Raw genomic sequence first — 14360 nt, forward strand, 5'->3', positions numbered from 1 at the left:
TCAGACGTTGGTACGAGAGACTTTTTGGTGCGTCCGGTTACACCCAATTTCATGTCGATCGGTCACACGGGAGCCAGGGGCTAATATTTTCTTACTTTGCGAAAAGCCCTTGAAATAAATCAGCGTTCAAATTTTACGCCATGCTCCGCCCACATTATCAGAGGTGCCAAATCCAGATCCAGAAAGTTAAAAAACCCTGCCACAGTTTGGCTTTAGCCTCAGGCGCTCGTTAGCGAGCTCCCTAGCTAGCTTCCTAGCGAGCTCCCTAGCTAGCTTCCTAGCTAGCTCCGATGGCGCTTGTTTACCTGCTAGGGAGCTAGTTAGCTAGCTAGCTAGCACTAGAGGCTAAAGCCCAAAAATATATATAATAATTCTAGGACGCACACACTTGCCAAATGTGCTCATTTTTGGATGTTTAGGCCACCAAAAAGCTGTTTATTCATCAGAAGAGCATTAATAACCATTTTAATAAGCGAGCCTTTGTACTGCTTTCTTCATGCTAGCTGGCTGAAGCTAACCGCACATAAATTGCATATGGGCTGTGATTTGAAAGAATGTTGTGCACGTTTTTCATGGTATGGAAGGTGGCACTTTCTGACAAAGAGTTCCAAAAAGGTGAAAAGAGGGGCCATTAATCTTCGCAGTTGGAAGCTTTCACTGCTTAAAAACAGCGGAAATTACTTTCACTCCAGTCTGTGTGTGTGTGTGTGTGTGTGTGTGTGTGTGTGTGGCTGGACCTGTAAAGTGTTCTGGAAATGATGGGTCGCCGCGTAAAGAGCCTCATATATCTGTGGAGGAGAAGAATGGCTTTTTTTTTTTTTTTACTTTTTTTTTTGGGGAAGCCGAGTGTAAAAAATAAAAGAGTTGTTTGGGAGTCCTTTGTTCAGGTCGAGCCTTTGCTCCCCTTCAAGACTTTGTTTGTTGTGCTCGGCCACGGCTGTCCAAAGTGTTTATCAAACGCATTTGTGGCAGGATGACTTATTGCGTGTGTGTGCGTGTGTGTGTTTGTGTTGACGCGGTGTGAGGTCCTGCCTCCATTTCAACACGAAAACGTCGACGTGATATAAACTTTACATTTCTATTGCAAGTTTTTCAAGTTACCAGCAGTTGCTTGTTTGATTTTTATTTTTTATTTTTTTTTATTTTTTTTTGTTAAAGCAGCTTATTTCTTTACATTCTGTTTTAGTTTATATACAATAGAAGGAAACCTGTATTATGTTGATTTTAAACAAATTACTGTAAACATTTGTCTTCTGTTTTAGTTCATCTTAGTAAGTTACATTGAGCTATTTTTAGAACAGACCCTTGTCCTACTCATGTTGTTCTTGGGGCTAACCAGTACCCCTTGGCACTATTTTTATTTTTTTTTTTTTTTTTTTAGGACAATGCACAATAATCAGAGCAAAAAAGCATCTCAGCATCTCCTCTTGCTGGCTCGCTCCTGCGTTTAATTATGAAGAGGGAAAAGAAAAAGTTAATTGGAGGCAATTAACCTGAAAGAGTCGGCTTATTTACTCAACTCTGCAAGCAGCCAATCATAGTGTGTGCTGCTTAGAGGTCCCCTCAAAAAAGAGGAGAGCTCATTTTCGATGATAGCCAATATTAGTGTTTTTTAAAACCGTGATAAAACCTTCCAACAAGTAATCGGCCCGTGCCAAAGAGTGATTCTTTATTCAAAATGTGACCAAAAGCCGACAAATGACTAAATTCACACAAAAATGGCGCTGTGTAAGTCAAGGTAGCACAGTTGGAATTAGCTTTGAACCTTGTCGGTACCTGACGTGTCGCACCGTGGCTCATTTTCCCTCCATTGTGCCAAAATGAAAAGGTGTCTCCGAGGCTTTAAGGTCGTGAGAACATTAGCGCTTCAATCGCGCGCAACGTCCCGCTGACCTTTCCCCGTCACGGCGGCGAGGCCATTAAACTTTATGTAGAACATCGTCTCATTGAGGGGAGAAAAAAAAAAAAAAAGGTCGAGTGCGCCGGGAATGGGCCGAACGTCCCGCGACCCTCTTTAGCCTGCCCGCTGCGGCGCAATTCCGCCAGAAAACGATCCTGGAGTGGCGAGCGTACTCCAGGAAAGTCGGATTTAATCAAAAGCAGATTGCCATTTTCCCACTGAAGTGCTTCGGCGCCGCCGGCCAGACCGCGATCACGGCGACAAGGCGTTAATGTCACGACGGAACGCTTTGTTGCGCGGCGCCGGCAAAAGGAGGTCATCGTCGCTCTCCTGCACTTTCTCACCTCAAAATAGTTTTGCAGCTTTTAGAATCAGATTCCCAATCACTGATTTTGTCATTGAAAAATAGAGCTTTTCGGATGCTGTGTGCACCGCGGCCACCAGGGGGCAGTATAATCCAGACATACTGTTAAGTACCCTGATGAGCTGCAGTAATATTTGTTGTGTTTTTTTTTACAGAAGATAAAGAATATATGCCTGTGAGTGTTTTTTTGTTGTCTGTTGCATTGATGCTAGTTTTGTTAGCCATCTCGGTTTGGTTAAATACACGTGTATTTCTTGTTTTAGGATTCTACTTCAACTGCTAATATTTTTTTGTTCACTACATGCTAATTGTTGTGGAGTTAGCTAAAAAAAAAAAAAAAAAAAAAAATGAAATTCCAGACAAAATTTGTTACACCGGTTGCTCATAACTCGAGGTGCCACTTGAGATGTAAAATCTTTGACATCCTCTCTTAGTTCCCACTGACTAATGGACGCTTTAGAAAGGAGGCAAATGGAGCACCTTTGTGTGTGTGTTGCGGAAGACATAAAGACAAGCTGCATGCTGAATCAGGCGTCTTATTAGTGCCGTGATTAAACGCCGGATTATGATAATGTGGGTTGAAGATCATTCCGAGCTGTAAATATGTCATTTTTCAATTTATTGACTCGGGTTGTTTTGCACACGTGTCAACAACATTTGCTGACTTGAATAATTCAGACATCAAACTGCTGCATAAAAACACGCCACTCAGAATGCTGAGATTCTTTGTTCGGATGCACATTTACCATTTTTGTAGCATTTCTGATGCGCGTTTGCGATCTGTGCTACATGCAATTTAGAAAAACACAAATTGAATACTCAACTCAACAATACAAAAAAATGCTGTCATTCTAAAAACACTGATTATCATTAGTGTTATATTGTCAGTGTCCATTTTAGTCCAGTTTGTTTTCAAGCCGTTGCTCGGACGGGTTAAAGCACCACAACATAGATGCTAACTAGCGTTAGCTTACAGCTAGCTGACTGAAATGCTAAGATATGATTGTTTTAAATACACAGGAGTGTATTTCTAAATGCTAAATTGTAAACAAACAAGCACCATGGGAGCTAGCTTGTTTGGTGGTGCTTGTTTACCTTTCGGGGAGCTAGCTGGCTAGCATCAGGGGCTAAAGCCAAACTGTGGCAGGGTTTTTACTTTCTGGACTCGGTTTTGCCACCTCTGCTTATGACTCGCACATATCAGACTTAGGCCCACCTGTGTGTGTGTTTGTGCGTTGGCGTGTGTGCTATAAGCGAACAGCAGCTTGCCTTTAACGGAGAATTGTGTTTCTACCTCGCCGCATGCTAAATCTCGCGCCGGAGCTTATCCCAGCTGCCGTAGCGGACGCCTTAATCTGCGTGGTGTACATGACGTTAATGCGGAGAGTGATAGGAGCCCCCCCCCCCGCCTGAATCTCGCCGTCACGTTTATCAGCGCCTCGCTTTTTAAGCAGGCAGCCTGCCACCATTGAGGAAAAGTATGGCCTACTTCCCCGCTTTGAACCTCTGCGCAGCGCCGGCTGAATCATGTCGTCAATGTTGCCCAGCATGTTTGCCATTTGGGATTACCATTTTCACAGATTTTTTTTTTTTTTTACTGTCCGCCATTATTCGTGGAAAAACCTATTTGCTGTTTTTGTAAAGTACCAATTTCTGGGCCATCTCATGGTATTTTTGTGCCACAAAACGGGTTTGAAGGTGAGTTGAGGGAGCTTCATTTAGACTAAAGTAGTGATTTAACGCCATCTTGTGGCATCTCGGTACCAAGGAATTATGTTAAGTGAGTTATGGAGCTTCATTTTGACCATAGTAGAGCCTTGCTGCCATCTTGAGGCATCTCGGTCCTAAGGAACTATGTTGAAGTGATTTGACAAATGTAGTGCTTTGCCGCCATCTCATCACATCTCAGTGCCAAAGACCCATGTTGAAATCATTAAAGGAGCTTCATTTAGACTTAAAGAGGGCTTTGTGAAAGAACTGCGTTGAAGTAAATTGTGGAGTTTTGACTTAAGTAGTGCTTTGCCGCCAACTTGTAGCATCTTATTGCCAAAGAGTCATGTTGACGTGAGTTGTGGAGCTTCAATTAGGCATCTTTTTTCAAAAGAACTGTTGAAGTGAGTAGAGTCATTTGTGTTTGACAAAAGTAGTGCTTTGTCGCCATCTTGTCACGTTTCATTGTCAAAGACCTCTTTTGAAGTGCGTTGAGGAGCTTCTTTTAGACTATAAATAGTGCTTTGCCACCATTTTGTCGCAGCTTGATGCCTACAAATTGTTTTGACGCAAATTGAGGAGGTTCGCGAGATCATAAAAAGGCACCGCAATAAAGTTTTATACGGCAAACCGCAGTACATCCGAGATCATAAAAGTATTTGAATGACGACTTCTCTGGCGCAATTTTGGATTGCATCTCACTTTGATGGCGTACCTAATGAAATGGCCCGCATGATGGAGCAGAATGGAGCACTTCCCAGGCCGAGAAAAACAAAGAATCCATCCTACTTAACGAGCAGTCATTCTCCTTCATGGCTCTATCGCGCTGCCGGTCGAGCTTTTGAGGAGCCCGCGCACCAAATAATGCTCGGAAGCGCTTGATTAAAAGAGTCGCCGGCCGGGCCGCAGAAGGCCATCGCTCGGTCGCCATCGCAACCGCAATGTGAGGGATTCTTGGAAATATTCATCATAAATATGAAAAAAAAACCTTCTGCAAATACCCACCATGAATGTAAATATTGAGGGCAAAGCGGGCCAAGCCGAGTTGTCGTCTTACCGCCGTCACTCACAGCAGACGTCCGCTTCCTGTCCCGGCAGGGCCCGCCTCCCTCCAGTCGTACTTGCGAACCCTGTCTTGTTCTCGTTACTAATGCCAGCTCGTTCTCCTCATTTACGCACCTAATCTTGTTCTCTTCATTGGCTCAATTGTTCTCCTTGCTTACTTACTGACTCCGCCCCTTCTCCTTACTTACCAACACTTTTTAGTTCTCCTTACTTGCCAACTTTAACTTGTTCCCTTTACTTACTAGCTGGTTTGTTTTTCTTATTTACTAACTCCTTCTCATTTTCCTTACTTACTGTCTCCATCTTGCCCTTCAGCTAACTCCATCTCTTTTTTCTTACTAACTCGTTTTCTATGATTACTTAACTCTACCTAGTTCTTCCGGATTACTAACCTCTTGTTCTCCTTACTAACTCCATCTTGTTTTCTTCACTTACTAGTTATTTACCAACTCCTTCTCGTTTTCCTGACTGCCTCCAGCTTGTCCTTCTGACTAACTCTTTCTTATCTCTTAACTCTGTAGTTCTCCCTACTTACTTACTCCATCTAGTTCCCCCAACTAACTTGTTGTTCTCCCTACTTAGTAGCGCCATCTCATTATCATGACTAATTCCTCGTTCTTGCTTTTATCATTCTTGTGCTCCTTTTTTAATCACTAGTTTGTTCTTACTAACTCCTCCTTATTCGCATTGCTTATTATCTCCATCTTCTCCTTTCTCTACTTGTTAACTCTGCATTCTCCCTACTTACTCCAACTTGTCCTTACCTTTTCAGTCATTCATTTTGTTCCCCTTAGTTACTAACTCCGTCTTGTCTTCCTTGCCTACTAACTCCATAAAGTTACTAAATGCACCTCACTCTCTCCTTACACCCTAACTCTGTTTCATTCTCCTTACTAACTTCCTCTTGTTCCGCTGACTTGCTCTCTCCATCTTGTTCTCATTACTAACTCCAATTGAGTCTCCTAACTCCAGCTCATTCATCAAACTCCCCACCATCTCTCTCGTTCTTCTTACTCCACCCGGCTCTTCTATCTCCTTCGACTTGTTTCCCCCACTTGCTTGCTAACTCCACCTGACTCAGTTTCCATCCGTTATTTTCCCCCTAATGCCAGCTAACTCTCCATCTCCTTTGTTGTTAACCCCCACCCATCTTTTGCTCTCCTTACTAACTCCATCTAATTCAGTCTGACTCTCTCTGTTATCGTTGTTACTAAGTCCTAGCTTTGCACGATATTTACTGTTCCCCAACTTGACTAGCTTGATCTAGCTCTACTACCTCTCCATAGTAACTCATTATTCTTACCAACTAACTCCATCTAATGACCTCACTCTCTTTCACTCCTGCAGCTGTTTTTAACTCTGCTTTCCTTCCACCTTCTGCATGTGTTGACTCATGTCACACTCATCACTCACACGCGCACGCACGCACACGCGTGCATGCAGCCGTCGTCTTTATTAGCGTTGTTGTCATTATTATTGTTTGATGGAAATGAGCAGTCATTTGGCCCCCCGTGAAATTCCTCCCTGCCCAACTGTTTGAGTGGCGTCCAATCTCCGCATCGACTGCCGGCGCCACGCGGGGGGGACGTGCGTCAAACACGAACTGGTTCACACGCCCCCCCAAAAATATCATCTGGCTGCGTGTGCGTGTGTTTGAGCCCAGCGTGAGTCCACTTGCGCAAGCCTCCCGCCATCGGAAGTCGGTGTCGGCGTCTAATGAGGCTACTGGGAGGAATCAAGGCGGCGAGGGCTTGAGGGACGACGAATATGGCGGCCGTTTTGAAGGCGCAGCTGTGCGCTAGTTTCCTTCAAATAACCCCTCTGGATGTGCGCGCGCGGGTGCGCGCGGGTGCGTGTTGATGCGCACTCGCTGGACCCTTTATTGGGTATACACAAAGTAATGGCATAAGACGTCGCGGGGGGGGGGGGGGGATGGTGTTGCTGCCCCCCCCCCCCCCCCCCGATCGGTGAAAATCTGCAACATAGTGGAACCCAGCCATCCATTTTTTTCTCAAGCGCTTAGTCCTCGCAAGGGTCGCAGGGGTGCTGGAGCCTATCCCAGATGGCTTCGGGCAGTAGGCGGGGTTTGAACTGGTTTCCAGCCAATCCAATGCCATAATGAAACCATATCATAAAATGTTAACGTGGTCAAAACCTGATCATATTGTGGTAATATTCTGCGATATTCGATAAGGCGGAATATTTGCTGACATAAACACGACCGGGGAGCCTTTTTTGAACAGATCTTTGATTTCTTGGTCCTGAACGACTCACGAGTACGGCGGCCATCTTACGTTGCCACTCCCCAAACGAACCTAACCTGAATATATTGATTTCTCTGTGGCGTTTTCACGCGATTTTCGCAGAGTGTGTTAGAGCTGTCAAAACGAATCCAGGAAGAAAGTATTATCTATTAACCATTGTTATAATTGAGGAATCGTACGGTCATTTTTCACTCATTTCTCTCGTCAGAAGACTGGTTATCGTCTGTGTTTCATCAAAACAAGACATTTGCAAAGATCTGTTTTTACTTTGGAAAACAGTGACTCAACCGGTAACACTTAGCAAGGAGGAAACTTTATTCGTGTGGTTAGTGACATGACTATAATGTATTTTATTAACCGTATAAAGTTACATAGATCGGAGTATTAATATCCAGTAGTCAGCGTTGAATACCAACTGCAGTAGCAGCTGATTTTAGATTGTGCGGAATGATTGCGTGCTGGCTTCTACTTTTTGCGTTGCGTCGCCGTCCACGGGGCAAACTTGGCTCACACCAAACAGGAAGTCAAGAAGCAAACGGCTCGCTTGGGCTCGTTGGCGCGTGCGGTCCAGTCGGCCCCGAGCCCAGGAGAACCGCAGCACATGTCAGAGTGCGCAAACGTTGAATGGAGGCAAAGCGGACACCAGGAGGCGGATGAAGATGGCCGCTTGTTTGGTGTGGAGTCTTCTTGTCGGTGTGTCTGCTGGTGGTGGTTGTGGTTGCCGGGTGTGGCTAGTGAATGGCCGTCCTGCGCACCAAGGTCAGTCATTGTAGATTCTCTGGAAAAGTTGAATCAAAGCAACTGGACGCATCTCGTTTTCTTCGCCAACCTTGTCCAGTTGCCTCAATTCAACTTTTGAGGAATCGCAACCGGTTGGTCGCCAGCCTGGTGGCAAAACGGCTCCTCAGAGGCCACTGAAATGTCCCGTGGAATGAGACATGAGGATTTCAAAGACCGCAGAGCGCCTCCACTTCCTTAACTGCCGCCATCCAACTTCCTCTTTCTTCTCCTCCACCCGTTCTTCCATCTTTCCTTCCGACCCCTCCATCCTCTCTGCAGAAGCCTTGGAGGACCCGTCCAGCACCGGCGTCGTGGCGGGCGCCGTCATCGGCTCCCTCCTGGCCCTGCTCTCGGTTGTGGCGCTGGTGGGCGTGCTGGTCGGCCGAGGCCGCCGCCGGCAGCGGCGCGGCGGAGGCGCCGACTCGGTGGCGGCGGGCGGCGGCGGCGGCGGCGGCAGCGGTTGCAGCAACAGCGCCGACTACGGCAACAAGGCGCGTCTCTTATTCGGCGGCGAGGGCAAGAACAACAACGGGCCGGCGTACACGTACCGCGAAGGCTGCGACAACACCGGCACGCTGACGGAGAAGGCCAACGACTTCCAGCACCACCACCAGCGCCGCCGCCCGCACCAGCATCCCGCCAAGCCCTCCGCCCACGACATCCTCCTGGACGAGGCGGAGAGGAGGAAGTTTGACGACAGCCTGGAGGAGGACGAGTGCTACGACCAATTCGATGGCGGGAACCCTCCGGCCTACGGCGGCGAGGACGCCGTGTACCTGGATGACGACATGGAGTCCCAACGGGACGGCTCGGTTATCTCCCGGACGGCCATTTACGTGTGAGGTGGCCGAGGAATCGCCGCCAAAACCCGAACTTTGACAGGGCAGAGCACGTCAACGAGTGACTGGACAAGCACATCAACGCTTCAAAATGGACGCCGCTTGTCGCTGTGTTGTCGCCGCTTGAGCTTTGCGAGTGCTCGTGTGACTCGGTACTTGATATCTCGTGGAAACGTCAGCAACTCTTTCTTGCCTTCTTTTGTCGGCCTCTCGCGAGAGAAGCTAAAATGTGTGCGCTAACGCGTGGCTGCTGTGGTGTTTGTGGCAGAGGTGGGTCGAGTCACATGACTTGACTCCAGTCGGATTCGGACTTGGGTCTGGCTTGGCTAAAACGTGACTCGACGGATTCATGAGACTTGATAAGACGTGACTCGACAAGTCTTGCCTTTACGTTTCAAAGTCTGTGTGAGGTGTTCAAACCCGGCAACCCGGGTTCATGATGTCATGCGAGTGTGGAGGGATTTCTGAAGATGATTACGTTTGGATTCAGGGATTATGTTTTGGATCAGATCTGGAAAATGAGAATCATCATAATAATCCGACATGTGACCCCGCCCCCCTTTATCTCTGGATCGGTGACGCTAATCTTTAGGTATCTTCCATGTTTTTATAGCAATAGAACATAATATTATGTGGGCCTTACAAAATCAGTCAAAATCCAGTAAAACAGCCGGGAGTGAAGGTGGTTGCTTCAGTGAAAATGGGTGCGAGTGAATGAGTTTTCAAATCCCATCCCTATTTGTGACTGAGCTCGATTGTATGACTTGACTTTCGACTTGCTTAATCCTATGAATGAGTTTTAATGTGGACTGGAACCGACTTGGGTTTTTTTTTGCCACGAGAACTCGCCTGCAACTTGGAAGGTTAAGACTTCTGTATGACGTGACTTCGTCCCACCTCTGGTTAATAGCGTGCGTCATCTTCTATCTACTGGGCGTCGTCTCGCTAGCGTCGGTGTTGTCGCTGTTGTCGTCGTCGTCGTCGTCGCCGTCGCCGCCGCATATCGGTGAAAAGCACTTTTTGTCCGTCCCACGCCGAGTCGCAAATGACTCACCGAATGGATATAAATACACGATTCGGATGACTTTCTTTTCTATCGCCTTCTTTTCCGTCCTCCGTGGATGCCGCTCTATTCCTGGCGTCCGTCTCCACCGCGTCCCCGCGCCTTTATTGACGCGGCGGCCGGCTTATCTGCCGCCGCAGATAACCACGTGCTATTTCGAAAAGCAAATCTGCGTCTTTGTTTCTCACATCCTGCGCGAGCCAAACTCATTCGGCGGCGAATCTCTGGAACGCACTTCTTCCTAAATCCTCCTTAACGCGTCTTTTCAATAAGATTGCCGCTTTTATTCCTGTTGTTTGTTTTTTGTTTTTTTTTTCCCGGGACTTGTTCCGACAAATCCCAGGAACACATGACGGAATCCTCACAGAATTGTGTGTGTGTGGCGTGCGCGCTTGAACATCGTAATTGGCGATTGCGTATGTTTAGGATTAGGATTTTAATTACAAATGTGTTGTCATTCTTTTTAATATTTTTGGGTACTTGACAAAGTGCTTACATGACATCACAGCCAAACTGGTTGCGGGGCTTTCAGCCTCATTAGAAATCTAACACTTGTTAAACGGGACCCGAGTGCACAAATGGAGTTAGTGCCGCCCCCCCCCCCCCCACCCCCCACCCGCGTGTGCTTGCTCAGCTCCCTGCTGTCTCATGTCCTTGAGTGGCGGCGAAAGTGGCGGCGCATTAGCATTATGCTAACCGCGACCATCTGGCTTTCCGTGTCGCACTCCTTCCAAAACTTTCTCCGCAACGAAAATGAACGAGGTCCACTGTTGCTAGGCGGATGGAAAACGTGAGGGGGTGTTGCTAGCCGGCGACCCGTCGGAGGCGGCGTCGGCATACTTAGGCTGGATGCTTCAAGTCGCTCCATTAGGATCGCGTTTTTGATCTCAAGTGCGAGTTTAAAAGCACAAAAGGCACGAACTAGAGTTGGACCGACTTTTTTTTTTTGTTGCAGCCGACAGGATGATAGTTGAGTGGACGTCAATCAATTGATGATATTTTTATTTTCTAGATACAAGATCATTCTCACGGCTATCACGACCCGGTCGTCCATCCACCCCCCCCCCTTTCCCCTCGCCCATATAGGTCAATGATCATGTCTTTTATTATATGGCTTTATATGCTTATTTTTTTTCCCAGGTTCATACTGTGCCCCCCTTTCAAGTATATATTTATATATTATATTTTTTCCCCCATCTAAGAAACTACTAAAACGAGTTGTGACGTGAGGAATGTCACGTAGTTGGATGTTAATGGATTTCACGGGTCTAACGTGATAGCGGAGTGCTAAAGTCGGCGAATCAGTTCCATCCCTCCGTTACATACCCCGTCAACGCCACCTTAATGCCGTCCAACGACACTAATCGGTGACCTATAAACAGCCGTTTCTGCGCAAACAAAACAAAATAAACCCCGAAAATCGAACCTACATCCCAAATTACATTTAATGTAAATATGCTACGTTAGACGTCTATAGAGCATTGAATAGGATGTAAAGATGTTGCATTAGAATGCGTAAAAAAAAAAAAAAAAATGCCTCATTGAACTCAATGGAGGCGAAAGTCAGCCCGGGTCAACGACTGTAAATGATTTGTAACGCTTAATATTTGTGTTATTATTTGTGTCTTGTTGACTTTGGTGTTGACGCTCGTGCGGTCATTTACGCACAATTTGTGCTTCTGCGCATGCGGGTTGTTTCTCGTGTTCTGTGAATGTAAACGCAGTCGTGTGTCACTTGAAAAGGGAAATCTTGTAGACGGGAATCGGCTCCTCGGACCTGCAGTGTGAATCAAGCCTCGTTTGCATATTTCAACACATTTGCCTTGTTTAGCTGCTGCGTTCTCCTTTCTTTTTATTTCTTTATACATCATGTCTTATTGCGGAGGAACTACAACATGGCGGCTGTAGAGAATAAAATGTGAGTGTGTTACGTGACGTGTTTTGGTCATTGGAGTTAAAAAAAAAAAAAAAAAAGGAAAAAAAAAAAGGGCTGTGTGAGTACTTTGCAAATAAAGTGTCTTTGCTTAGCGCTGTCGTCGGGATCTGTCGAGACGAGCCGAAGTCTTCTTCCTGTCTAAGAATAAAAAGTGATCATCAGCAAAGCTGCTCGCGCTCTGTGGGGTTGCGCACGCGAGCGCGGGAAGGTCCGTCGAAAGTACGCGGGCGACGTTTCCGCCTCCGTCAGCTGATCTTCCCGCGCCCCAAAAAAAAGCGGCGATTAGCCGCTTTCAAAGCCGCCGCCGCCGCGCGTCGATTGTTCCTCAACAGTCGTCTGTGGGCCGTTTCATCCGCAAACATCATCACACAAGTCGGGAGTGTCTCCTGCTAGCGCGTCCCCAAAAAGGGTGCTTTGACGCCGGCTCGGAAGAAGACGCTTTGATGAAGAAACAAACAAGTTTCTTACCAGAGTTTTGAGGATCTTTCACCCGATAAATAACCCAAAAAAAAAAAAAACGACTGATGCTGCGGTTTCATCTGCTTCCCGCAACTACTGTTAGCTCACCTCAGCACGTCGTCTCTCTCCGGTGTATTCCCGCGCTCCTTTATCGGGGAATCACAACTTTGGCAACTCAATAGAGGCAGAGGCATGCGGCGAGATCAGCCGCTTGCTTTTGTTTCCTTGCACAAGTTATTTTAATAAAAGCCGGAGTCTGACGCAAGCCGCCGCGGGAATGCCGGTAATCAGTGTGAGATTACCCACAATGCACTGCCTGACTGTGGCAGCGTCGCACATTTGCATAAATCTTGACACCGCATTGTGAAGAAGGTTGTTATCATCAATGCTCGAGTGACAGAACTGACCCAAACGTTAACCCCCAAAGCCTTCAGCCCCTTAATTCTATTTTCCTTGCAGGATGAAATCAAATCAAGTTTATTTATAGTCCTTAACTCTTTGACTGCCAGACGGTTTCAGAAAAGGGATGCCGTGGGTGCCAGCCGATTTAAGCATTTTGACTGATCTTTCAAGGTCCACAGAAAATAATGTGTTTGGACTATGGAAACACACATGCTACCAAATGAAAGATTGGACTCTCATCTTTCCTCAGAAAAAAAAAGTTTGTTTCTACCTTACTCCGTTTTTCAGTAATCAACAATAGAAAATGGTTAGTTTCACCTCTGTTTTGAAACAAACGTCTTTTAACGTCTTTGGCACTCCTCCATAGGATTTTACTAAACGTTATCTAACGTTTTTGGCAGTCAAAGAGTTAAGTACAAAAGAGTCTCAAAGTGCTTCGCAAGACACCCCGGGGTCTAGAACCCCCCCCCCCCCCCACACCTCCATCCCAGCAGAAAAGTCAGAACTCAGGGGGAAGTAAATAGAAGCAACCTTGAGAAGGGATCACAGATGGATCCTTAACCCTTGACCCAGAACCGTAAACTCAACACGACGGAGAACGGGTCAATCAGAACTTAATCTATCCCAAATCCTAAAACCCAAATCCCACTGAGGGGTGAACATTTCGAATCTTGATTCCACATCAGGCTTTGTTCAAGGTCACGGCGTTTCCTAAATGTTCTCTAAACAGTCTTAATGGTCTTTCCTTTTTTCCCGTTACGAAAAAACAAATACCATTAAGACCGTATAGAGAAGCATTAAGACTGTTTAGAGACTGTTTAGGAAACGAGGCAACCTTTAGAGAACCATTAAGACTGCTTGGTGAACCTTTAAGAAACGCTGCGACCTTCAACAAAAACCCTGACATGAAAACAACATTCGCTATCATTGCAAACGTTAATCCCTCAGTAGGATACGGGTTCACTTACGGTTAACCCTAACCCTAACTTGAACCCTTACCTTTATACGTGACAGAGAAAGCAGAACCCTAAAACTAGCACCCATGACATCTTTAGCCACAAAATAGCCATGAGATGTTCGCTTCAGTAATCAATGCGGAGTCTTTTGACAAAAGTCAAGATTGATCTTCACACACGGAGGCGCTCAGCCTCTGCCAAGTCCGAGGGCGTCAATTGGCAGTCGCCGGGCGAACGCGGCGGCGAGGGCGTTCTCTTGGCGAACCATCTGGGAGAATTTCAAAAGGGGGGCGAAGACAAAGAAGACGAAAAACCACCGATGGAGTTAATCCTTAAATGTCAAAATCTTCATTTGGGTTGATTGTTTTTTGTTGTGTTTTTTTTTTTTTTAAAGCTTGGTTCCCGCAGAACAGCGAGTTTCTACCAGGCGGTGCGTTCCAGTTCGTCACATTTTCGGAAGGTTCAAACTCGATGTTTTTTTTTGTAGCTATATCATCATGAGATCGATTTGACGCAGCAAACCGCATTTGAGGACGTCTTCCGGCTTCATTACAAGAAAATAAAAAGCTCAAGTCATCTCTGAGCAGGTCCTCGGACACTCGCATCCATCCTGAATCCTCAA

General features: G+C 46.4%; 1 protein-coding gene across 2 annotated transcripts in view; it reads left to right on the forward strand.

Moving 5' to 3' along the window:
- pvrl2l (PVR cell adhesion molecule related 2 like) overlaps positions 1-14360 on the forward strand; it is a 136700-nt gene that overhangs the window by 95109 nt on the left and 27231 nt on the right. Inside the window, exon 7 of one of the 2 annotated variants that reach the window (XM_077547788.1) lies at positions 8363-11915. The exons of the other annotated variant lie outside the window; for it this stretch is intronic. Within the exon in view, the coding sequence (XP_077403914.1) occupies positions 8363-8925 (563 nt within the window). The 3' untranslated portion in view covers positions 8926-11915. Of the gene's footprint in view, positions 1-8362; positions 11916-14360 lie in introns of those variants that run through there. 2 annotated transcript variants of the gene reach the window in all.

Source organism: Vanacampus margaritifer, chromosome 17, assembly GCF_051991255.1.
Source record: "Vanacampus margaritifer isolate UIUO_Vmar chromosome 17, RoL_Vmar_1.0, whole genome shotgun sequence".
NCBI lineage: Eukaryota > Metazoa > Chordata > Actinopteri > Syngnathiformes > Syngnathidae > Vanacampus > Vanacampus margaritifer.